The 26,921-nt window shown below is 39.2% G+C and overlaps 1 protein-coding gene across 19 annotated transcripts in view; it reads right to left on the minus strand.

Annotated features, from left to right (window-relative positions):
* Nucleotides 1–26,921, minus strand: part of PCDH15 (protocadherin related 15) — a 738,695-nt gene that overhangs the window by 7,467 nt on the left and 704,307 nt on the right. For 14 of the 19 annotated variants that reach the window (XM_067000244.1, XM_067000234.1, XM_067000238.1 and 11 more), the window contains 6 exons: nt 24,733–24,909; nt 18,180–18,398; nt 14,243–14,353; nt 7,782–9,161; nt 3,209–3,230; nt 1,660–1,698 (listed from right to left, as the gene is read on the minus strand). In XM_067000244.1, the coding sequence (XP_066856345.1) occupies nt 1,660–1,698; nt 3,209–3,230; nt 7,782–9,161; nt 14,243–14,353; nt 18,180–18,398; nt 24,733–24,909 (1,948 nt within the window). Of the gene's footprint in view, nt 1–1,659; nt 1,699–3,208; nt 3,231–7,781; nt 9,162–14,242; nt 14,354–18,179; nt 18,399–18,447; nt 19,283–24,732; nt 24,910–26,921 lie in introns of those variants that run through there. The other 5 variants (XM_067000250.1, XM_067000254.1, XM_067000245.1 and 2 more) reach the window with 3 other exon arrangements.

Genomic DNA, 26,921 nt, shown 5'->3' on the forward strand with positions numbered 1-26,921 from the left:
GGAGTGACTGTTCTAAGTCAGCTAAATGCAGGCTCTTGCTGGTGTGGGACACTGTCTCACTTACCCTGCATAAAACTCCCATTCACTCACTGCAAATACACTTCGCCTATTCAGGGAATCACATTGGGTCTAAAAGATTTGAAACAGAAAGTATTGTGTTTATAAACAAGAACTGTCTTTGCACTTCACTGCAGTGTACTAATACTTCCATTAACTTGGCAGGCCAACTGCTTAGTTCGTCTCCAGGTACAATCATCGATTATCAGTTGACTAATTATCTGAAAAAATAGATCACGCTTGAATAGCGAGGAAATTATTGTCTCTGTGAATCTGGACATGAAGCTAGGATAGCTTTCTGTCTGTGTGATGAAGCACATGGGAGCAACTTAAAGATGCTCAAGGGCAAAATCACAGAATCATTTAGGTTGGAAAAGACCCTTAAGATCTTCAAGTCCGACCATCAGCCTGACACAACCAAGTCCACCACTAAACGATGTCCCTAAATGCCACATCCACACATCTCTTAAGTACCTCCAGGGTTGGCCACTCCACCACTTCCCCGGGCAGGCTGTTCCAACGGTTGACCATGCTCTCTGTGAAGAAATTCTTCCTGATATCCAATCTAAACCTCCCCTGCCACAACTTAAGGCCATTTCCTCCTCCCCTAACATTTGTCAACCAAGAAGAGAAAGACACCCACCTTACTACTACTTCCTTTCAGGTAGTTGTAGAGAGCAATGAGGTCTCTCCTCAGCCTCCTTTTCTCCGGACTGAACAACCTCTGGTCCCTCAACTGCTTCTCATGTGTCCTCTTTTCTAGCCCATTCACCAGCTTTGTTGCTCTTCTCTCAAGGCATCCCAGCAACTCACCATCTTCCTTGTAGTGAGGGCACAAATCTGAGCGCAGTACTCGAGGTGCAGACTCACCAGCGCCATGTACAAGGGACAATCACTTCCCCAGTCCTGCTAGCCATGCTATTTCTGATACAAGCTAGGATGCCACTGGCCTTCTTGGCCACCTGGGCACACTGCTGGCTCATGTACAGCCCCTGTGGACCAACACCCTCAGGTCCTTTTCCTCTGGGCAGCTTTCCAGCCACTCTTCTCCAGACCTGTAGCACTGCATGGGGTTGTTAGGACTCAAGCACAGCACCTGGCACTTAGCCTTGTTGAATGCCATACAACTGGATGCAGCCCATTGATGCAGCATATCCAGATCCCTCTGCAGAGCCTTCCTAGCCTCAAGCAGATCAACACACAACTTGGTGTCATCTGCAAACTTATCCCCTCATCAAGATGGTTGACAAAAATATTAAACAAAGCTGGCCCCAATACGGAGACCTGGGGAACACCACTTGTGACTGGCCACCAACCAGATTTATGTCCATTCATGACAACCCTTTGGGCCTGGTCATCCAGCCAGTTCTTCATCCAGTGAACAGGATATCCATACAAGCCATGAGCAGCCAAAATAACAAGAGGCAATAAATTTCAAGTAATTAAAAACTACATAAATGGATTAACAAATGTTAGAGCCTTCCTCTTCATCTAAGACAGTCAGGAAAAAAATTACCCAGCAAAGATGAGTTTTGATTAGGAAATAATGTAAAAGCCGTTTTAACTGTTATTGAACAATTAAGACATGAAAAATACTGGTACCTCTGGTCTGAGAAGAGAAGGTCTCAGCAACTGCTGTTGCTACAGAAGAAAATTAGAAAGGTGTTAATTAGGCAGTAACAATTAAAACACAAGTCATTTGTGTCAGAAGATTGGAAAGAAATCTTAACAACACAGGTTCTTTAGAGCCTTTCATATGGCAGTCACCTGGGTGCTTCCATATTCACTGAGGAGAAAACTGCTGAGCACCTACTCTTGTATTACCACTTTATAGTCCACTATTTATTATATGAAATCAGCTTTCCAGTTTATGTGGTGATTCTCTAGATTATTTAGCTCAAGGACATTTATCAGAGTCCTATAGAATTATTGTGTCGTGTGTGTTGTAGACAGCAGGGAAACAGTGGCAAACAAAAATTCCCCACAATGGGTAGAAAGCAAACCTATGGGTTTGTAGAAAAGCCTCTGATTCAGCTACTAAAAACCTGAAGTACCTTGACTTCTACTCCAAGCTTCTGCGGCAGTACCATCACTTCAGTCCTCTATCTATATTTCTGTACTTGTGTGGCTTTTAACTAAATGCCTTGCAACCACAAATAGACTTGAATTCACAATCCCAATTAGATAGTGAAATATTATCTCACTTACTTTCTTTACAGCTTATCTGTGATTCCTTACTCTGTGCAGGACACTGTGAGAAAAGCATGCTGGGGTGAGCAGAGAGACCCCTGGAGGTCGCACAGAGAGGACTGACAGATCTATATGGTGCATCATAGTTAAACACAGGTCATTTTCGGCAGTCACTTTGTTAATTAGTCTGCACCTCCAGTTTTCTGTAAATGACTTAGACTAATACGCATTAATTTGTAGTTTTGCAAATTAGGATCAGATTTATTCAGGGAGATCAATACTGTTATCTGAACACTCCTCCCAAAATTTGGTGGCACTGTTTCAGCCGAAACCAAACCCTGGGAGACGGGGAAGCTCTGTAGCTGAATTGTGAGACATAAATCAGCTCTGCAAATCAGGAGGCCAAATCACAGCACAACAAACTACTGAATAAGCAGCAGTAGGCTCCAGAAGCTCATCCTAAGACTAATAATAATGGTAAAGCACTCATGAGTAAATACCAGCCTTTATGATAGAAACACATGTCAGAGAATTTTCTCATTACTGAATGAGTTCATTTAGATTTCTGAAGAAAATTCTCCATGTTACTCGTTGCTGAAAGAAAGACACTGCAAGGACAGACCACAGTGGGTTGCAGAAAATGTCTGTGCTGGGCCCTTGACAGTGGGCAGCAGCAGATGATTAAATCTGCTGTAGTAAAACACAGCAAGCAATGGAAGCAATGCCCTACGGAACTTTTTGGCAGGCTGTCAAGCAGCAGTCTCCTGGCCTGGAGGTTACATTTGTGCCACGATGGTTCCAAGCTACCACTGAAAAGTACAGCTCGTGAATACATACACACTTTTTGAACCACTTTGTATTTCCGGTCTCTAAAATAGCCATTGTTTCATAACACAGGTTTGTATGGAAAAAGTTTGTTGATATAATTAGTAATTTAAATGTGACTAGGGAACAGCCTTACCTCTTGCTGTGCATATCCTCGCCTTGAAGTCAGAAAAAGAAAAAAAAAAGTATTAGTATACTTCTGCTAGACTATGTAAAGATGCATATTGCCATTCTTTCTGGAGAGATGAAAAGATAATGCGATTATCAGCAAGAAAAGAAATACATATCTACAACATAAAATATGTCTTTCTTTAGATTTGCTCTGCACATACAAATTATTGCATGAGAAAGGCCAGTGAGTCTTTGGGATCTTTTCTTGCTTTAGATTGCAAATGAATGAGAAGAAATCCCCAATCCCCACAAGCCAGAGAGCCAGTGCACCCAGTGCAACACAGCAAAGGGGAGCAGGGTAAATGCTGTGCTTGGTTTTTCCTTACTCTCTCCAACAGAGGCCCTGCCAAGTCACCTTCTCTGTTGTCTCAGACCTACAAACACCATCTACAGAGACTGTTATTTCACCTGAGTGTTTAAGCAGTGAACAGTTTCTCTACTGCTTCTGGACTTTCGTTATCCACAAAGGACTTGCTAGAAATTGGCCTGAAGCTTCTCTTAGTAATTTAACACATTATTATTAAAATTACACATTTCCTAACACTTGCTCAGCAGGGGGGGAGTTACATTATTTTATCTATCTATGATTATTTTGCCACAGGCTTTGTACTGTTGATCTCATTGGACTTTTTTCGTTGTTGTTTTAATTCATTTTCTTGGAGCCATTCGCATTGCATGACAAATGCACTTACATCTATCAAGGTCTGTATTTTCACATTTTGTGCCAGAAAATTATAATGGTTTATACAAAACTAGCAAACAGCAATTTGGTATTAAGGATAGGCATGGAATTTTTGAATTTTATTTTTAAGAAGGGAAGAATAAATGCTCAGAAGTACGCTGAGCTTAACCTACTACGGAGACAGCAGTCTAGGGAAATTCATTAATTACGCTTGGGTAAACAATAAAAAACAGAGTACAAGTCCTTATTATTCTTTACTATCATCATGTCTAAAATTTTCTATTAATATTCAACACATGGAATTGATTATCAGAATTACATTAATGCTGTTGCCCATATAATATGAAACTAATGAACAACTGAAATGAAGATTTATCATCACAAGACGATACGTGACTTTTCAAAGCCCACTTGAGCAACACTGTATTTAGTTTCCCTATCGCCTGCAGCAATCTTCAGAAAAAGAAGGTCTTGTGTTGCACAGAGGATAAGTAAGCCTATTAATCTTAATTGTTCTTGAGTAGTCATTGGATCACAGATTAAAATTGTAATATAAGGAATTCTAATTGAATTTGGAATTCAACTTTCTTAAAAATAGTACCACGCTGTGTTTTGAGAGATGCATATACTTTTCTTACAGTTTTGTGTGGTCATGATTAGAAGAAAAAAAATAGCTAGACAAATAATGTCCATTCACTCAATACAGCACAAGGATCTCTATTCTGAGAAAAAGCCAAAGGTCAAAACAACATCATTTGTTTCCAGGAAGGAACTTAAAGCTCTCCACTGAGTAAAGAATTGCTTCTGGATAGACATTAGCAGCTAGACTTCACTGCAGTCAGAGAGAAATCTTCAATGCAAAAATGGAAAGCAAGAACATAATGCCTATGATGATGTAGGATAATATGGCACCTACTTATACACTCTTGGTGCTTAACATGACAGATGAAACAAGAATGAATTTACATGTACAAACACTGGCAACCTTCACAGGACTGTGCTGCTAACATGAGTTAAAGGAACTGTGATTTGCCTAAAGCAACGATTTTCCCAATTACTGGCATCCCACCAGGCATTTGCTATTTCATACTTTTCATCTGTTTTCACATTAAAAGTGTAAGAACCATAAAACCCAAATACTACAGATACTACGCAGTGGAGGCAACTGCTTATCAGTTTGCCCCAACTCTTGAAATGGAGGTTTCCTGCAGTTCGTAACTGGAATCTGAAGAGAAAAAGAACCTGGAGGGGAGATGAGTAATGATACTACTGCTTAATTTCAGCTTTGCAGACAGTACAAAGGCAAGAAGAGTTCTTCACAGATGCAATCTCTGCTCCTGCTCAGGACTCAACCCAGTCAAGCTGCTGATAAAAGGACCAGGGCTATATCCAGGGTCACATCTGACAGTAATAAACCAAATTGGACAACCCAGACAACCCAAGGAGGGGTCAATAAGCTTGTATATGGTCAACATTTTGCCAAGTAGTGTATTGGTTGTCATACTTCCTAGTGCTACAGAGCTCTAGTAGCACCCAGATATTTCAATGGGACAGAACCTCCCTAGCGTAGGTTAAAATACATGCTATTGGTATAGTTTCTTTCCCAGTCTAATCAATTTTTATTTTTTAATAAGGGCTGTTCAAGAAACGAACTAAAGAACAAAGGTTGCATTAATTACAGACAAAAATAAATTAGGTTTCATAAACCCTCCAACTTAATAAGGGTTAAAGAATGAGAGAAGGTAGGTGCTCCTCATTAGTGAAGAGCTGATTACCATGACCCCCACAGACTCTTCTGAGAGTGATTGGATGAAATATTTAAAATGGAATTTTTGTGTGACGTCCAACCTTTCTACCTAAGGAATGCTACAGATAATTGTAGCTGAATAAAACCTTTGAAGTTTATCTCCTGAATTACTAAACACCTGCAACTCTATTGTATGACACTACACACTGCAAAATTATTTTGTATTTGTCTAGTATTTCACTAGTGATGTAGAGAACTACACAAAAGCATCTGTTACACTTAGCACGATAACTTCTCATGCTCATCTGTGCACACTTTCAATTGTCCCACTGCCTCTGTGCCTGGACCACAGGAGGTACACAGAAGAAGGTACACATGTAAGCCATCTTCCAATTCTGGCTCTTAAATCTTAAAGGTTTCTCTAATAGCTGCTAATCTTTGACAGTTTGCTGCTGGTGCTGCAGTTGCACCACTCAGAGCCATTTAGCATGATGGGCAGCTAACCTACCTGTGTGAATCTCAAATTATATCGACTCTTACAGTAAAAATGCTGTGATGGATAATCATTCCCTGCACACGTTTGGGTACTGTTCCTAATCATTACCTGTCTTGGAACTACAATCTAGCCCAAGAAGAGTGCAGGACTTCATTATGCATAGAAAAATTCTAATATATCATCAAAGCTTGCATGATGGAGATCATGAAGTTTGGCTCTGAGAAAAAAAAAAAAAAAGAAAGAGAAACTACCTTCAGCAGTTTCTGACTGAAGCATCCGTACATGTCCTAACCGCAGATTAAAAAAAAAAAAAAAAAGAAAAAAAAAAAGAAAAAAGAGAAAAGGCCAAGCACCACAGAAATGCTGAGTATCTCCAGACAGTCTGATAAATAATTACCTTTTTGCTCAGAATTATACATTTGATATTTAACAGAATTTTAGTTTTTCTTCATTCTGTAATATATGCCTTTACCACTGCTTTTAAAAATTTTCATTTTAAACATGAATATTCTTCATTTTGGCAAAGAACTAAATGAAACTTGCAGGTTGAACCAAACTAACATTCATTTAAATGCCAAAATGCTTCTACTTACCGTTTGTTTCAAAGGACAATCTAATTGACATATTTAATGCAAAGGTCTGATTTAGATAACTGTGAGCAAAAAAGCCAGTAAGTACATCCATATTACATGGATTTTTACAAGTACTTATAAACCATTCACTTAGTGACACTAATCAGAATGACTTTATTACATTTTAAGATAAGCAAGATGTATTAACTGAAGTTCATGGCAAATTAGCATGAAAGTTAGAGAGACGACATCAACATGAACATGCAAAATAAAAAAAAATGCTTTGTACATTAAATCATTTACAAAATAAAAACTTTAAACATGCAGTTACAATATATATAAAAAAAAAAAGCAATGGAAGGCATGTAAGTGACATGAGGGAAAACAGCCGGGATTACTGACAAATCAAGAGAAAAACCTTCTTCTGACTTAAGAGATGCAAATGTGAGCTGAAAGAAAGCAAGCTAGCAAAACAGAGCACTGCGTCATCTCCCACGCAATAAAAAGATGAATAACTGTAATAACTCTGGCTCACTGTGCTGAGCCTGCTTACTATCAGCACTTGCTTTCTTTGACATCCGATATTTGACAGTAAGATTCCTCCCAGGTGGTACATTTTATGGGCAAAGCAAGAGATTCCCATTACAGATGCAGAAAAATTGCTCTGCTTGGTGGTATTAGCTACAGTGAAGGCTGCTTAACATAAAGCAGTATCAAGCCCTCTGTCACGTATGACTGATCCTTGGGTACAAATAGACAGTTTTCCCCAAGAATTTCTGGTAAAAAAAGACTAAGAACCAATGCCATAGAGCAGTACAATGTAGTGTTGAGAGAACCACTTGGAAAATTATACATTACAAATTTCTGAGGAAACAGGTAAGACAAAGTCTCAATTTTGGGATTAGAACTAAATAGTGATATACAGCGGAGAAAAGGAAAAAGTCTGAATTTCTGGAGAGTCTGAGGCAGATACCGTGTGCTGCATTAGAGTCATCTCACTCAAAATGTAACATGCAGAAAACATCCAACTGAAAACATTACAGTGCTGTCGACTGGGATGGAAAGCGTTTCTCAAGCTCCTCCACAACACAGCTCAAGCTGCCATTCTGCTGGTTGTGCTCAGCCACTGCCTCTGGAGTTGGCAGCTCTGGTGTTGCAACTGGTTTGAGCTTAGAAATGTGCTTGGGCAGAACGTGGTTTTTGTCTATTTGGCTGTACATGTTGGCCACGGACTTTTCAATTGCTGCTAAATTCTGAATGTTTTTAAGAATACCTTTCAGCTCCCTACGGGGAGGTGGCTCTGGCACTGGGGCCGGTGGCAGTACAGCTGGCTGTTTGGCAGGGGGTTTTGAATGCTTTGCAGGGGAGAGGTGCTGGGTGCTAAGAAGAGATGAAGAAAGAGACACGGGGGGCAGAGCTGGAGGATGTGGTGGCAACAGAGGAGGGGATGGAGGTGGAGGTGGCAGCAGTGGAGGTGGGGGTGGGGGAATTTTAGGTGGATCTGGAATGCTTTCTGCAACTTCTCCTTTGGTCTGAGGAGCTAGAAAACTTTGGCAAACTGATTTCTTTATCCTAAAAGACGGAGGAGTTGGTTTCCGAGTTGGTGGAGGAGAAAGTTCTTCAGGATAGTCGTGGTGAGTGATGATTACAGAGGGGACCGTGGAAGGCTCAGGCTCAACTACTTCAGCACAAGGTGTTGGAGAGGACAGAGGAGAAGAGCGAAGGCAAGGAGAAGCAACCACACTTTTAGGAGACTGCTCTAGCACGTTCTCTCTTTCTTGGAAACAGCTGCTGTGTGTTGGTGAACGGATGGATTTCACATCAGGAGATTTCACTTGCTTCATTTCCTGCAAAGCCTGCTGCTCAAATTGTCTTGCCTTCTCTTTCACAGTTAACTTGGGGCCACTTATTCTTTGAAACAGTGGACTGCTAAGATCATCTCCGCTAGGCTGATTTTCAGTTCCTTCATTCTCTGCTTTGAGTCTTTCCTGTTGCCACTGAATGGGGTCCATGATAACCGGCCTGCTCAGAGAACCAGGCACGTGTCTTTTGGTAACATGAGCTGGTACCGTCCACGCACGGTGACTGCCTCCCAAGGAGGCATCTCTCAAGACTAAGTGCATAGGAGAAAGAGTATCTAGGGCATCGTTTCTTTTCCGTAGTAACCCAGCAGCAGCAGGACTCTGAGTGACACCTTCCACATACAATGGGTTTTGAGTAGTTAATGGGTTCTCATCAGATAAAAAAGTAATGTTACTTGAAGATTTGGGGAGATTATTGTTCAATGATCCATTGATATTAGATTGCTTGTGAGCCTCAATAGCACGGGAAGCAAAGCTGCTTATAACTCTCTGACGATCTCCTTCTTCTAAGACTGATTTTTTTCCCCTGCTTTGTTGGAAATGGTAGAGAAGAAAAAGACTTGAAAGAAAAGAAGATAATCACATGTAAGGAAACATGCATGGACATAGATTTTTATGAGAGAAGAAAAGAATTTGTGATATGAATCAGAGCCATAACAATACTTCCAGCAAACTACTACTACCCAACACACACACAAAAAAATCTACTGGACTACTGGGCAAGACATTTACTTTCACATATTCTTTAGGGGAGAATGACTTTAGGAGGAAGAGAAACTGTAAGATTTTAGCTACTCAGCAAGTTCAAAAATTGTTGACTTCTTAAAAAGTGTAGATTTCAAAAGTATCAGGGTCAGTACTGTACCCTGTCTTCCAAGTGATACAAAACATCAATATTACGTACTATTGCTATACAGTTTCCCTGTGAGATAATATGGAATCACTGTATGTATACTGTTTGTATGTTTGTTTCCATCACTGACACAGCAGTGGCACTGTGCCGTACAGCGCACAGCCAACACAGGTTCACCTTAAAAATTCCTGTGAGTATTCTATTTTATAGTAATTGTGCATCAAACCTCTGCAATTCTATAAAAATGTGTACAGTTAGGCAGCCTTTAAGTGTGACTGCATTGCCTATTGAGGAGTGGCCACAGGTCAGTTGTAAAACTAGAACTGCTCTCCAAGCCGACAGTCAGCCTGAAACCATGGCCACAGGGGCAGTCAGAGGTGCCCCAGGCACACCCGAAGCTCAGAGCTGCAAGGTGCAGGCCAGTGGGAGCAGAAGCCAGTCAGCTGAGATACGTGTTGAACTCTGACTGTTCTGAGACTGATTTTTACAGGCATTAATTCTTGCATTTATGATTCATCTATTGATGCAGAAGTATCTGTATGTGTACCGATTTCATCTCTGCATCATGTTAGCCAAGCGAAAAACCCTTGTAGTCAGATAACATTTAACTTCTAGTCTAAAAGTAGGATGTCTCACCATTTCCTAGAATTTACCTAGCACCTCTGAGTGACTCATTAACCTACCTTCCTCAAGGACTTTTAATACCAAACACTACTGAGCAAACTTTAAGATAATCAGTACTTTAAAAATCAGTATCCCCAAACTGCCTCCTAGAAAACAGTGCCCTTAGATCCCTATTTTAAATAATGCTTACCTGAGACTGAAAATAAACTTATTTCCCCCCAACTATGAAAAATTTAGGATATTGGCCAACTCCAGATACAGCTAAAAGTGAAGCACTTGATACTTTCAAAGAAATGATTCCCCCCTCATTCAGATGAGACTGCATCAAAATGCATTTCCATCACTGCCATATACAATTTTATTTTATTGTACCTAAACAGATCCCTGTCTTGTACAGAGATGCAAGAAAACGGTCCTAAAAATGATACCTACTCTATAAGCTCTGTGAAATTTTAAGTATATCTGCAAGACAAGCTATAGGGAAGAATATGATGGTGTAAGGGGGCATTATGGTAGAGTGGGGAGTAAAGGCAACATTAACATTACCGCTTTTGTGCAATTCAATTGGAACTTCACTGCCTTTGTCATTAGGTAAAGATACTTTGCGGCTACCCCATGCATTGAATGCCTCATTGAAAACCTTCCCCTTGCCTTAAGCAACTGCAGCTAAAATATAGCATGAGAGTAACGACATTTATACAAAAAATTACCACTAAAACTATTTTTAGAGTCTCTTGAGCTAACAGTTTTCCAAAAATTTCTGAGTTAAAAATTCTTATTTTTACAAAATTTGAGTCATATTCTTTTAACTTTTGGAAAAAAAAGGAATAGTGGAAAAAAATAACAATATTTTCCATTTTGACATGAATGTTGGAAGAAGCTGTATTAGACCTCTTGGACAGATTGCTCCATTATGCAGATATTTTTTATTTCCTTTTTTAATTATTATTATTTTTTGACACCCCCTCCTCCCCTTTTTTTTATATATATTATAGATCTGAAAATATTACTCAATCTAAATTACTGGAAACTTAACCTCTAGTGGTTAAACATTCCCTAAAAAAACTGGAAATGTAATTTAATAATTCATACGTAAAAATCCCCTGAATGTTCACAGTTAATATTAGAACACATTTGCTTTTTATTTTTTTTTCTTGTTTTGGCTGGGAGATGACTCACAGAGAGAAACTACAGCCTCCCATTTGTCATAGGGACCCAGGAGGATCGAGAAGAACCACTGTACAGCATACAGGGCTCACTGTCCCATTTGTGAACCCTCCCAGCAAAGCCACAGAGGATTACGTTAGTGAATAAACTCTTCCTCAGGCACTACAGTTCTCCAAAAATCATTATGCCTTTGGGCAGAACATAACCATATACTGTAGATAACTGTTCTAGTGTAGAGTTGGTATGAAAAATAATTGATTTCACACTAATAATAAACTAACTCTTCATTCTCAAGCAGCATACTTTAAGATTGGTCAAGCATCCTCTATCTATTTAGAGACGAGAGAAATAAATGATTCTGAACTTGAAGGACACCCTCCAGTAGAAAGCTCATGCAAGATGACATAACCTTTATGCTACTGGAATGGATTATTTCAAAAGCTTCTTAGCTCCTTCCTTGCTTCATATGAGCTCTCTCACAGATGAGGTTATCCTGAAATCTTCTTCTGTTTATGTATGGGTATTTTAATCAATGAGAAACTTCAGCTCGCCAGTATGAAGCCTATTTGTGTAAACTGAAAGATGAGTACCTGTCTAGCAAGGAATTACAAATAGCTGACTAAAAAAAGATTTTGCTTCCATCCAATTCTAATATTGTAAGTCCATGACCAGAAAGCAAATCTCCTGTGTGCGCACTCAGGATTTTAAGGATTTTATTGTTTTAATTCTTTTTCACCTTAGTATGACTATTTGGCCTCAGAAATAATACCATTCAAGTTCAGCAATCATACTTCATTTCTACTTCCTACAAAAGGATAAAGAGGAATACAAGTATTGAAACTTCACAGTAAATGTCTTTCCTGTACTTGATCAATGGACAAATAAAAGATGAGTTTCAGATTGCAAGGTTTAATGGGAACTAAGGTAAGGAAAACTAGCATTTCTACTAGCTACGAATATTAAGACAATGAAATGAGCTTACTTACTGATGCCTATGTGTCCAGACAGAGAAAAATGAAAATTATGAGACAAGGTAGATTTAAAACTGAAGAGCTTAGTTTCATTTCATTTGCTATAAACACCAAATTAAGAACACAAGACACAAGGCAGTACTGCAAACGAAAGGACAACTACACACAGGAAATATTTTACTAAACTTCATGTCAAAATTTAATAAAAGGTATTTCCTAAAGAGTAATTTCCTACGTTATACCAGTGCCTTGAAATCAAATAGTTGACAGAAAGAATGTGTAATTTGTACTTATTTTTATTGAATTGTGTGTTTTTTTAATTTGTTTTTTTAATCCTAAGGGTATTCATTTAACTTTTAAGGATTTTTACTCATAGATGTTTGATCAGTTCCTTAACGTAGCTGTATGCAAAGACATCTGGGAGAAAGTATTCTGAATATGGGATCTTTTTTTGGTGCTATGAAAAACTATTATTTATCAAAATGAATATAAATCTAAATTTGAATTTTGCACACCTATAAATTAGCACCTACATGTTTCAGTGCTAAAAAGTAATATAAATAATAATAATAATAATAAAAAAAATATCTTTGCAGGTAAAATAACCCAGCATAATGAAGCTTGATCTGGGTTTAGCAGAAGGTATTCATTCATTGGAGTACAAAGCGCAAATTCATCTATAGGGACATCCAATTCCCAATGATAATCAGCTTTATATCACTGCCAGTAAAATCAGCAGAAGTCATTTGTTAGTTTCAGTAGGAATTTAGTAAATGCAAAAGAAATAGGAATTCTATCCAGCAGGGCATTTCACTGCATGCATAAACGTACAGACGTGATCCCATTTGGTTTGCAGTCAAAGTGCTCACATTCAAAGATGTGACTATATGCTATTGTCAAACAGTTTTTTCCTCTCTTCCTGCCCCAGAAATAACACTTCACAAAGGCAAAAGGTATAGGAGGAAATCCAGCAGTTAGGAGAAACTATTCTTGCTTCAAGTATAGCTCCTGTATCTACATAAGAAAGCTCAAGCTCTGGCATCATTTCGAGCACGGAGCCTGCTCTCAGATGGCTAAGAGGTAAAGCAGCAGTGACAGGCATTGTCACACCTCCTTACCATTTAATAAACTCAATCACGGCATCTGTGACATTTCAACACTCTGAACAAAACAAATAATGACTGAAAATACAGAAGTTGGAAGTCCTCAACAACACCAGTGGCTCCGTCTCCCTGCCTCCAAACATTATTATTGCTGTACTCTTCAGCGTTACCCATTTTTAAAATATAAACATTGACGAGTAAGTCTGGAAAGCTGATCAGCAACACCCTCTGCCCCACCCCCTCAGTACAGTACAAATATTAATTGGCTCTTCTCTACTGTAATGTTCTCATATTGAGAGTTAAATTGTTGTTGGAGTCCATAAATTTCAGATTTACAAAGGCATGAAAAGATAGGCATCTTTGCAATGTTATTATATTACAAGCATCTAACAGGTAAAAGACATATCCAGTGAACTGCCAGTTGTTTCTCTACGTTGATAGTTCCTTTATGTTTAAATTTAATTTTCAAAATGGTTTTAATTTTAAAACAACAACAAGAAAAGAAAAAAAAAAAAACAGAAGTTTTGGTGCAGCAATTTTATTAGATGTGTTTAGTCAGCAGCTTTGGAAAATGTTGGCCTGGATTTTTATAAAGGAGCCATCCTGGCTCCCCCTCTTAGCGATGGCCTGCTGTAGGCTCTAGAAAAAACATCTGGTTATGCCTTGCATTTTGCCAACTAAAAACCTGTTAAAGATTCCCCTGTGCATTAAGAGAAATCCCCGTTAGCAGGTTAAATGTTTATCTCCTTACAGAGAACTTCTATTTATTTTCCAGATGTTGGAGAACCCCAAGCAGCTGGAGAAACATCCCTTCATGAAGAAAAGCTTTTTTGACATTGACTGCTGGAAGTGGTATCCCTGCAAAGTGAATCATGGCTTCGGTCACTATCAATTATATTGATGTATTGCAAGGAACACTTACATGGTGCTGTCGCCAAGCTCTTCATAGAGGTTGTTGGCAGCGGTGCTGGCTGGTTTGCCTGCCGGTAGGGCCATCTGGATTCTTGCAGTCTTTGCGCACTCAGCCTGTCGCCTTCAGGAAGCCGTGCAGGGTGGAGAAATACACTCAAATTAGAAGCACTCTATACCCTAACATAAACTGAAATGAAAAGTTTTCTATGTTTTTTTCCTGCAGTTTTCAGAACATTCCTGCCTCTCATCCTCAAAGAGAAGTAGTAACATGAGAATTTTTACCCATCTTTTGCACCTCCCCACTATTTGTTCTTTCTTCAGGGAACCTCAGCACCCACCCTGGACAGACGCCTCCTGACCCCAGCACTGCCACTTTGCAGCATGCACTTCCAGGCAATGATGTACGCGCTAGCTCTGACACTGCTCTCGTTAGCAGGTTTATTATACTGGCTGCCCAGGGATAACGGCAGGGAGAGTAAGCTCCTTTGACTATTTTACTCAAATGCCAAGAGACTATAATTTTAAATACAAAAAACTCTGGCAAAGTTTAATTCATCACTTACAACTCCTTTCTCATTATAGCTGACTGCTAAATTTCAGTCTCAACATTTTTCCTAAGATTTTTTTTTATGGGTAAATTCACTGCAACAAAACAAAACAAACAGAAAGAAAAACCACACAACTCTATTTTCTACTTAGAAAATACAAACTACGGTTCCTCATTTGCACCCCAGCCTGACATGCAGTTGCTTGCTTGAGGAATACCACACACAGATTAATATTTTTCCTGTCCTCTGAAGGAAACAGGCTATGTCCTGAACAGTGGTATCTTAAATGCATGTTAGTGTGCAATAAGAAAAGGCCCTGAGTGGCCATACACGTAACACTCGAAAGCCTTGCCATACAGAATGTTCAGAAACAAACTGGAGTGTAGGAAGTAAGTCTCACTGACTGTCAGTTACCCTTTTAAAACTGAACACGAGTAAGCCCTCAGAATTCCTATGCAAGCATTTAGAAACAAAGCAGAAAATAAATACTTACTCTTTGAATCTGTTTTGTTATGCAGAAAAAAGATGAGGAGATAAAATGGAAGGTTAAATTAATTCTGTTTGTAACAATTGTCCTAAACAGTGAAACTAATAGGAGTAATAAACTAGATGCTACTTAATTATTCCACACATAAAATTACAGAATTAATGACATGTTTAAAGAATCGTAATTTCCAGAGCTGAACAGTGAGTGTTTAGCTGCTATTTACAATACTCTTGAAACAATTCTGCAGTTGGTATAAGCATGAATTACAGCAGGGAAAATTGCTTTGGGCTTACAGAAAACAAATCCCTGCCACACATACAGACAGAAAAGAAAAAGACACAAAACCAGGATCTACCTTGTCATATTTCGTTAGCCAATAGACTACTAGAGATGTGTTTTTATAACTGCTTTCTCTCTTTAAAATGTTTTGAGAATGCTACAGAAAATGTCTTCAGTAGTGAAAGAGTATTATTTTCAGTTTCTATTAAGAAAACAACATTTTTTGTGATTAATAGTGTGTTACTTATACTTAGCTTCTGGGGTTACATTGAATAGTGTATTTCTAAGACACTACATAATAGCAAGGAATAATGAGTTTCTGGCTTGTTTACAAAAGCCATAAATGTAGGCATTGAACTGCACATTGACAGTGGTTATTTTATACTTAGAAGATAACTCATTTAATTTAAGTAGCACTTTTACAAAATTTAGTAAGTAAAATTAATCCTCTGAATGTTAACTTGATCATGGGTCTGGAAAGCACTGAAAAATGCACCTACTGCACATAAAAAGTTTTAGCAGTGAGAAAATATTAAAAATTTCCATTATATGTGCTGTGATTATGACAGTTAATTTTATTATTTATTTAATGATAAAAATAATATAAAACAATGTATAATTTATATATTATAATCTCTACACTCAAAGGCAGCCTCGAGTACCTCCTTCGTCAGAGTGTTATCAGGAAAAATACTGAAGCTCCTTTCAAAGAGGAGGAAAAGGCTGTAATGCTGTTGCTATTTATTAACAGTAAAATGTCTTTTATTTTCTTTGATCCTCTTCACTGATACCTTTTCCATAAAGGTGTAGTTTAGATTGGTCTGCTCTGAATCCAACTCCAAGTTGTACTTCTAGACAACTAAAATGTGATTTTTGATGAAGTTAGACAGATTCCTTAAAGCCCTTAAAAGACTGTTAATCTCCTTTCATTATCTAACAGGCACCAAGGAGAAATTTTGCTATTACCTTTCTTAGAGAACCAGGCCACTTGGATAATAAAAACAGTAATCACCAACTAGTGGTAGGTTGGGCTGGTTCAGTAGTGTTTCACTGGAATCTAACAGCTAACTTTACATATGAACGATAGACATAAAGCAGCTTTGAGATGTGCTGCCATCCCACTGGTATGAAGTTTGTCAAGCACTTCCAGACTTCTGTAAAAGATTTTCTGCTTTGACCCAAACTGTTTGGAGAAATTGGGGTGTAAACGCAGTCCAAAGAACCTGCAGTAGCCATTAGAAAATGGCTGTTCTTGCCTACTTTTCTGATGTCACCATGGAGAGTGCTTTCAGGCAGGCTACTATTTTGTCCATGTAGGATAAGCTTTTCCAATAATGAATAACATATCACAGAATCATCTAACGTAGTACTTTCCAAATGGCAAATTCCATTCCAAATTCCAAATTCCAAAAAAAACTCCAAATGGCAGTGCAGAAAGGAAAAATGCAGCATTTAAATCCCACCTGGAATGCTGTACTATATTACACCTATTGCAGCATTCAAATTGTAAGTGCTCTATGGCGACACATGCACATCAGCTTGTCTGTGCCCTCTCCTCCCACAGACTGCTGCAACACTGCAGCGGGAGTCTGCAGAGGCGCTGCCACTTCACTGCCCTTGATGTAACGAAGGGAGCAGACGACAAAGCATTTCTCAGAAAGCAAACAAACGACCAAAAAAACAAATGAAAAAATCCACCATGGCTCTGGGAACCCCATCTTGCCTGGTCCTACAGAGCAAAGGTTTCCCATGATAAGGGCATATTGCACTCTATCTAGTTCACCGATTTTTAAATGGAGATAGAAGGGCATGGAGATACAGATGGATGTATGCACAAGTTGAATACAGCTTGTTACTGGGGAAGATGCACGGAGTTATTTAGGTTTTGGTTTTGCAATGATTGATAATTTTTTGCTCTGAATATGCATATGGAATTAAAAATCTTTCATAATAAGCTAAAGAATTTTTAGTGGACCTGAAACAGTCCATTTCATAGGAACTAGTTAGCGATGTTGATCCTTTAATTAGTGTACCAGCCCCATGACTTAAAACTCTTGAGTCTATGAAAGGTGAATGAAAATATCAAGCAGGTTTTTTCTGGTTATGCTGACTTGAATAGCACTAACATGGCACAAAATCAAATTTTCATTAAATATTTGCAATTAAGAAGCACACAGATAGAGAAAATATATAACTGAATATTTTAGGATTTAAACAAAAAAACAGTTGAGTCCTCCTCTTATTTTGACTGAGCTACGCAATTTGATCTTTGATTCACTTATTTAACCAGCACTATTTTCTTTATTTTTTATTTTTATTTTTGGCATGGAATTCAGTTTTAATCTCCACTTGCATTTCAGATGTCTGGCTTTTGATCTTGTTTCAGCATGACTTCCAGAACAGTTACTGCAACTCAACTTAAGAAAGAATAACAAGATGCACTTCCCGTGCATCTCATCTTTCCATGCAAAGTCCCCATTAAGCCTTAACCAACTAGTGTGATGGGAGGGATGTTACAAGTATTTCCCCGTACGTAGACTAGCAATAAAGGAAAGTTTTCAAAGCAGCTCAGCTAAGAAATGTACCATCCTTACTACAACATTGCTGTTACAAAAAGGAGTCAGAATACTTACTGTCTGTAGCTGACCATAACAATTAAAATAGCCGGCATACAGCAGAGGATGATAATGACAGCCAGAGCGAGGAGTGCACCTTCCGTGTAGCCTACGGCTTGTGCCTGCTTCTTGACATTCGCTACCACGTCTGGGGTGCGGATCTCCAGGATGCGTCCCCCCTGTCCCAGGTACGGCTGGAACTCTTTATTGATATCCAGCAGTTTGCCATCAAGGAACCTTCAATTTCACAAAAGAAAACTATTACAGCCAACCTCATTAACTGTGTTTGAATTACTGCAGTGTTGGGTTAATAACTATGCTCTGATAAAGCACATACCTCTCCTTTATGTGCTTAAGAATATCAGTAATTCCCCATAATCCCCATGTCAGTGATAACTCCAACGTACTTAATGCCAGAACACAGTTCAAACACTGAAAAGGGGCGGTGAGCTGAAGCTTATTCTCATTTCTAGGGGCAAAAAGTTCTCCATGCCATAGAGAACAGCACGGCCAACAGTTTGCTTTGTGCTTTCTCCTTCAGTGCAGAGGATTAACTAACCCTCCTGCACACACCCCTAAAGACTGGTCTGGCCACAAGTTGAACTTGATGCTAAACTAGAGGCACCTAATTTTTAAAGGACTTTCCTTAGTTTCTTAGGGTAATGTTTTTGGTTGGTGATCCGTCCAGTTTGTTCCTTTTTAACCTTCCTCTCAATATTAAAAATAAGGTGATATGGAAAACTTTTATCTGGAAAAATTACTAAGATTAATAATCCTCTCCTCACACGGCTGCATCAGTTTGGAACCTTATTCTTGCATCTGCTCTGCCTAGTTAGCCTCCATGTCTCTGCTATTTTCTTACAACATAGTGGTAATACTATGTACTGAATTATTTGAATAAGACTTCTGACTCTCCTTCCTAAGGACTTCTCAAGGATGGCAACAGGAAAACACCAAGGGACAATGATAAGATGAACTCATCTCGAGTGGGAGTGAACATCTGAGTTGTTGATCTCTTAAAAGGTGGCACAGCATGTTGTTTTTTTTTCACTGGCTTCAAGCTATTTTAGAGCAAACTCTCCATTAGTGATTTTTTTTAGGTGGAACCTGTAGCAACATTCCTGAAAGATACAGAATTGCAAGGTGGAGGAGAATAAAATTTTAGAAAATAATCTTGTTTCCTTCAAGACTTTTTTTTTTTAAATAAGATGAATTTTACCTCTTCTGGCATTTCACACCTCTATTAAAAGGAAAAGCACTAACTGCAAATAATAAGTTTTCGTTTAAACTTCACAGGTTATCTGAACACTGCCAGACACCAGAACAATCTTGACTAATGGTAATAATTACAGGAGCAATATGGTATCAAAAAGACACTGGTATTAAGTAGGCCTACCAGACACACAGTTAAGACAGTTAAATCCTATGGCAAAAGTGGGGTATTAGCTAGTCGGGAACTCTTGTCACTGCTTGTAACCTACAGTGATGTCCATCTTCCATCTAACTTCAGATTTTGTGCATCACTAGGAGAGGACTTTGAAGAAGAGTTACAAAGCAAAGGACTAGAACAGTACCTGAAAGAGCAAATGTGGTGGAACAAGTTCAGTATGTGATCTGATAATTGGCAGTTTCAAGAGAAGCAGCTAAATGTAATCCTAATCAAGTTATCTTATATCCCATATAACTGAAAATACTCTCCCATATGACTCTGACAAAAAAAAAAAAAAAAAAAAAAGGCAGAAATTTGCCTTTGGGGTTGTTTAGGCCAGGGCTGTAATTTCCAAAGGAAAAGAAAAATTGTTGGATCACTTTTGGAAGTGAGGGCTGACTCTTTCACAAGCCGCCAAGTAGTTTCCTTGAACTCCAGCCGTAAAGACCACAGTGGGAGGCACCCACTCAGATGGACAAGGATCCTGCTGGCTCTAAGCTATAGCAAAATCCCCCCTCTGTCCATGTACACAGGTTTTCCTAGAAATTGCTGGGAAAAGCACAGATTAAAAAAAAAAAGACCAACACAACAACAAAAAATATTCTGAAACAATTTCTGCATATTAACTCTGGATGTCTAAAAGAAGTCTGAAATAGCTTTTATTTCATTTGGATGATCACAAGACAAATTACACTCCTAAAAGATCACTTCTTAAAGGCTGTTCATTTCTTAGAATTGATTTCCTCTCAAACAAATTCATTTACTGATAAATTCTCATAGCATTCGTTCATCCCCACTTTTTTCTAACTTCGGAAAGGACACACTCTGATCTGTGTGTGTAATCTATCAGCTGGATCTCCTGACACGCAGAGCAACCATCCCAAATGGCGAAATACTGGGTACCAGTTCTGTGATACCAGCTTCAAAGAGGAGCAGTGACTACTCACAGACTTGCAGTCTCACAAAACCAACCCAAAGCATTTTTGAAGAACTGTTTCCCTTTGTACTGCTGTGCTCTACTAATATTCACAACTGATTCCTTGATTTCTTCTACAAAGCATTTTCTGGGTAATTAAGCAAAAATCCCTTTTCTCTGCCTGAAGACCCGCAATGATGGTTTGCAAGATTATAAACCGAGTACAAACGGGTCTCTAATTCTTTTGTTGTACACTAGGTGTCACTGCTGCACGTTACACATCCTTTTAGCTGGCCAAAGACATCATTTCAGCTAGGACAGCATTAAATCTCTGCAAGATTTTAAAAGTCTCTCTTAAAAATTCTGTTAGCATTTTCTTGACAAACCCTGTTTTACAAGGTTCGTAACTCAACTGTTCACGTTCTACTCCATGATGAAACATGATACATTGTGCAAAAGATTCAGACGGGCAAAGTATTTTATTTTTAATGGTGGACATTTTCCACCTAATATATGCAGGACAAATTTTCTAGATGCAACTTTTTTATGCTCTAATAAATCGAACCTTCTTTCATATAAAAGATTAAGAAAAACGAGGCTGATCATTTCAGTCTGTAGTATTATCTAAGAGGCCTCAAAGCCTTATAGGAGTTTGGCATAAAGGGAGGAAATATCAAAGCAGTTACTATTCACACATTTTTTGGTCTAACAAGACAGGTTCCCGGTTAATAAAGATGTCAGGTAACCAGATGTAATAGTCCTAAGGAGAAGTATGAATCTCTCACTGCATATCGGTCTTACAGAGTACAGGACAGGGAAAAATCAGCATCTCTTGAGAGAGACATAGATTTTCCCCGGCTGGCAATGAGGAACGCAGGGCAGCTGTTTTACTGATGATTTCTAAACCACGTTTTTGTTTTCCACCCATTTTGCCTGAATACAAATATGTGGGATTAGGCTACATGTTTGGGACTTTTGGACATGAGGCAGTCACCTGTTCAAAACAGCCTGTTGGTGAGCATGGCATGTCCTGTGCATGCACATTGGCATTACTCCAGCACAACCAGAGCGTGCTGCAGTTCTTCTGTCTCCTCCTTTCACTTACATTCCTTATTACTAAATTAAGTTTTTAAAATTGGAGGCCCATCTCTGACTTTGCAACCTTTCTTCCATCATATCCAGTCTCTTAATTGAAGCCTCTGCCAATTAATCTATTTTCTGCTAAGATCCTTAGCAGATTCCTGGCTGGCAGAAGGATGTTTGTGGTTCTTGCCAATCCCTTCCCAATGAGGACACCACCACTGCCGTGTGTCCTGTAATCCCTCTAAAGATCTAAATTCCAGCAAAGATGGTCACAGAAGGGTTTTATTTTTAGATTTGAGCTGAGTCAAATCTCTTGAGGCTGCCAGTGAAAATTTGTTAACTTCAGATTTCATGCTATAAAACTCGTTTCATTTCTCTCCTTTACTTTTAGTAAGCTGACCCTTACTCACCTCTACCCTAAAGCCAGGGAAGCATTCCCCAAGATTGTGCTGATTTACATATTTAAAAGCTTTTGAAGAGAGGGCAGAGAAAAATTAATAATAATAATAAAATGGTAAAAAAAAAACACCAGCAGGCACATGGAGCATTCTAATGAGATTGCTTCTAAGTTGATAATATCCCATACATTTTCAAATCAGAGGAATGAATAACGTTCCATTCGACCTGGAAAATTTGCCTTTAACCTATCTTAACTCTATTCTGTGTATTCCACTGTACACACAAACATCCCCGAAGACATTCCTACATTCTCAATGGGCACCAAAATCAAAGGGATGCATTTTCTGTCCGTGAAGAGAGTCTGCAACAGGAAGATATCTTTCTTAGGTACCTGAAAGAACAAACTGCCTCCATGCAGAGACACTAGCTCACTTTCTTATTCCAATACTAGAGTTGCAGAGTGCTTTTTCCAAAGAGAGGAAGGAACAAAAGGGTGACAGAGGATTTTCAACTGTCATCATGGTCACATAAGTTTTCTGAACCTGGGCAGCACAGAATAATGTCTTTTAGACCTTGAGTATTTTTAACAGGATCCCACCTCAGCCATACTCTAAACTGGAAGAAAACCCAGCCCTCAATGGATTTACAAACTGTGGAAGCGGAGAAATAACAAGTAGGACGAATTGCTACCAAAAATGAAGACACTCCATTCTGGGAACTGGCAGTAGACAAGTGAACACAAAGTCCCAATGCATCGCTTAGACTGAAAAAGACTTTATGACCCTGGAGATGCCTACAAACAAAAAAATATGGTCAGCAGAAGGAAGGAGGATATCTTGCCTCTTTATTTGCCACTGCTTTGAAAACTACCTCTGCTAAACTGCGTCAGACTTTTATACTGCTAGTTCAGAGAGATGCTGCAAGACTGGAGAGGGTCCAGAGAGACTAAGTGATTAAAAAACTTAAAACATTTCTCAGAGTGCAGAGCACAAAGAACTTGCCAAAAAAGAAAAAAGAAAATTAACAGAATGATGTGATCATAATCTTAGGCTTTGGGGGGAACAAGAAATTAAAAGCACCAATTGTGTGCTTCAATCTAGCACCCAGAGTTATAGCAAAACACAATGACTGCACTTAGACATATTTATTTTTTTTTTAAAGTCTACTTTTTGACAGTAAAAATAATTACCACTGCAGTAACACTATGAAGGTTGTAGTTGATTGGATTTTCTCCAACAGTTCCTTTGCTGAAAGACGTGCTCAAAGCAGAATTAATTCTGGGAATTCCTATGATCTTTATTATACCAGGTCAGACTGATCACAGTGATCTTTTCCAACCTATAAACTCTGAATATATGCAGAGATTTAGTATGCTATAATTCATCTGTACTAAATTAAGAGCTCGGGAGAACAAGCCCTTTTTCAATCATAGTTCACTGAGATGGCTCACAGCCATTTACTTAACAGGCTGCTGACTGACATGCTGCTTTATGCCATCATTGAGCAGTCTGGTCTAGTTTTCACTGAGATAAAAAGCAAATGCATAGGTGAAACTCACGCAAAAAACAACCCAAAAGATCGTGTCTGCTTTAGAGGAAGAACTTGATTACCATTTTCCCTGTTTTGATACATATGCAGAATGCTGAAACAAAAATACAGTTCCTAACAAGATGGTTCTGTGACCGTGTTGATACCCTGGCAGTTGAATGGGTTGAAATACTGATTTTGTAACAAAACCTACTCGCCCCTAGTGATGACTCAGAAAAAAAAAATAATGCAAAGAGATTATATTAATTTTGTTTTCCTTACCTATGTAACCTCTGGCTTCTCCAAGTTTTTTTTTTTTTTCCAAGCAGGCAGAGAACAGAGCTGCATGTCAGCACGGTGTCCCCCAGGAGCTCTGCTAAGGTGCAGAACCCCGGGCAGGGGGGCACCCTATCAAACCTGCCACAGGGACAAGAGCTGTCCCCACCACAGTCAACATGCTGTGAGCACAAACCCATCAGTAAAAAGCCTCTTGTTTTTTATGCAACACTGGAACTTAACTGCAACTTTGGAAATAGATCGAAAAGACAAAATAACGTCAAATTGTGTATGTAGGTGGTCTGTCTACTGGTTCTCCCCATCTCTAACAGCTGATGGGATGTCCGCATGCAGATCTGTCTGCCCAGCCCACTGGGGACCTGTGAGCACTGCTGATTTCCTGCATGTAGATGCACACCCTGGTCATGTCCCGATGGCTGTGCTTTGGACCAGGTACACACCACCTCTTTTCTTTTCCTTTCCCTTCCCATCTCTCTTTTCTTCTCCTTTGGTTTCTACAAATAAAAGAATGAAGGAGATACGTTCCCAAAAGAAACTGCAGAAAGCCTGAAGGTCAATAACTGGAGCACCAAAGCCCTTGCCTGGAGATCACCAAGCAGTTTTGGTACACAGAAAGTAAATTCCTTCAGAGAATTTAAACTGGAAGCTGCTCTCCAGAGTGAAGCAAATGTATTGCAAGCTCTCATGGGGCAAGGTCTACATCACACATGCTGGGGCCATTCACTTCAGGGGAATGGACTGAACCTAGTAAGAAGTAAACTCCCAAGCTGCATGTACCGTAGATGTAGGTGTTGTACACCAGCTGCTTCAATAGATTTTTTCTGTTCCCATTGTGTTGAACCACTTACTAACAGCGACAGACCCACAGGCTTCAAAACTGTCCTTAGAAGCATAAGAAGAGTGACAAATAATATACTCACTTAAAAAGTTCGTTCCTCATTATAGCTCGATTTGTTTGCGGGTCGATCGCATAGACCATGAGGTCAGACTTTGTATAATCCTCTTCAGAGTACCCATCCCCAAACCTCCGTGCACCAATGGATTCCACCACAACTGTCGCACCTGGAATCTGATCCTGGACATAGCGTTCCAAAATCCTGAAAATGAGATGGAGCCAGAAAGCTGCAGTGATTTATTTGTGCTGATCGAGACTGACAGCCTGAACGAGATACTAACAGACAAAAACCACTGGCTTAGAGCTCTTTTTGGAAACCTCCACTCCAATATAGACTCTTAAATGCTCAACTCTTGGGAAAGCCTTAGCAGTGTTAGGAGAGGTCATCAGAAACAGTGTCCTTAAGTCTAGTTCTTTGTATTTTTGACATCAGTTGAGTTTTAAATGGCTCATGGGAAACACCAACTGTATTTCAAGAAAAAAAAAAAAAAAGCTGTCATCCTTTCATTAAGCTGTATGATTTCATAATCCTTCAGTTCCAGCATTACACAGGGTGCAGACAATAAATTTTCACCCTCAGAAACAACAATTTCAACCATTTTCTGTGGGATATTTCACCTGGCCCTCTAACATAGCACCTGATACTTCGGAGGGCAGGAATAAGTTTTACAGCTGTAAGAAACTTGGAATATCAGGCTGACAGGTTTACCACAGAACAAATATAATAAAATGCAGAAGTTATAGAAGCAAAAGAAAGATAGGTTGATAAAATTTAGAGGCAGCTATGCCTGAGATAACAAGGGCATAACGACAATAAGCCAAACCAAATCTATCCCTTTTCCAAAGAGAAGGACTCATTACAAGCTGCCTTTCTATTACCTACGCTCTGCAGATACGTATATGAATAAGAGTATGTCAATACAAGAGAACAATACAATTCTGGGGACATAGAATCTGTTAGAAGAGATGACATTTACAGTTTTATTTATTTATACGTTATAATTCTTGATGATGAATCAAACTTTTTTCTTTTTTTTTTCTGACTATTGAACGTCCACAAACATCTTAGTATGTGCTTTTGGAAGTAATTTTTCTGCAGCTTTCCATGAAGAACCGTTTATGGGATTAGTCATAAAATGTGGTCTGACTCCTAAAATATTCGAAAAAGGCAGTTACAATGGACATTTGCAGAATGTCCCTCTGAACAAAAAAATAGAGTCATGCTTGTGCCCAGCTGAATTGCCTTCAGCGTGTCTGCAAAAGCAACAAATCAATGGCACAAGGACATCACTGAGCACCTAAGAAGTTTCCGCACAGACACAGGCACAACCTGAGCCTCAGACATGGGGAGCTACAGGGAAGTTATAACTCACTACTGCTCTAACAAGCAACTTTAGAAAGAACAGTACCTTACCACTGTCAAAAATATATTTATTATTTCCTCCCTCCCTGTCTGATCCCCTACTCCATTGGGGCCCATAAAATTTGCTGAGCTGCTGTAGCAGACTGCTTCTATGCATCTGCACTGCTGCGTATCCAACAAAGAAGAGATTTAGCGCTCAACAGCTCAGCTGTATGCGGTTCAAATCCTGCAGGCACCAGGCAGAACTGGTACAACCATCAGGACCGGCTGGGGCTGACAGGAGGGGTGGTGGGGAGCCGAACTCTGGCCAGAACGGATGGAGCCCGATGGAGAACAGAGAGCGGTTTACATGGTGACATCAGACGAGTCTGTCGGGCAAGGGCAGAACACATCCCAGGGAAAACAGGAAAACTACCTCTGCCCACAGACTGGCTAACTTGGGGAGGTTTACAAACTGGGACTCAGAAGGGTTGCCTGCAGACAGTTCTATAAACAAGGGCATAAAAGCTAATATCGTCGATACTGAATACAAGGACAAGGAATATGCAGAAATAAACAAGAGAAGCTGGAAGTCTAATAGCTCCATCAGAACTATTATGTGTTACAAATATATTTGAAATATATTATTTGAATCTGTAATAAGCTTTGTATTACAATACAAAGCAGTATTGCCATCTCATGACTTTTCATGATCACTGATTCACATTTATCCACCTCGTTACTCTGCTCTGTATGTGACAGTTTAGCATACCCTTAAAATAGAGGCATGTCTCTAAGATTTTGAAAAATCCAAGTTTGTCAGACCCAGGCCTTAGTCTCTCTATACATAGTGAATATACACTGTCAGTGCA

This window comes from Anser cygnoides, chromosome 7, assembly GCF_040182565.1.
Source record: "Anser cygnoides isolate HZ-2024a breed goose chromosome 7, Taihu_goose_T2T_genome, whole genome shotgun sequence".
NCBI lineage: Eukaryota > Metazoa > Chordata > Aves > Anseriformes > Anatidae > Anser > Anser cygnoides.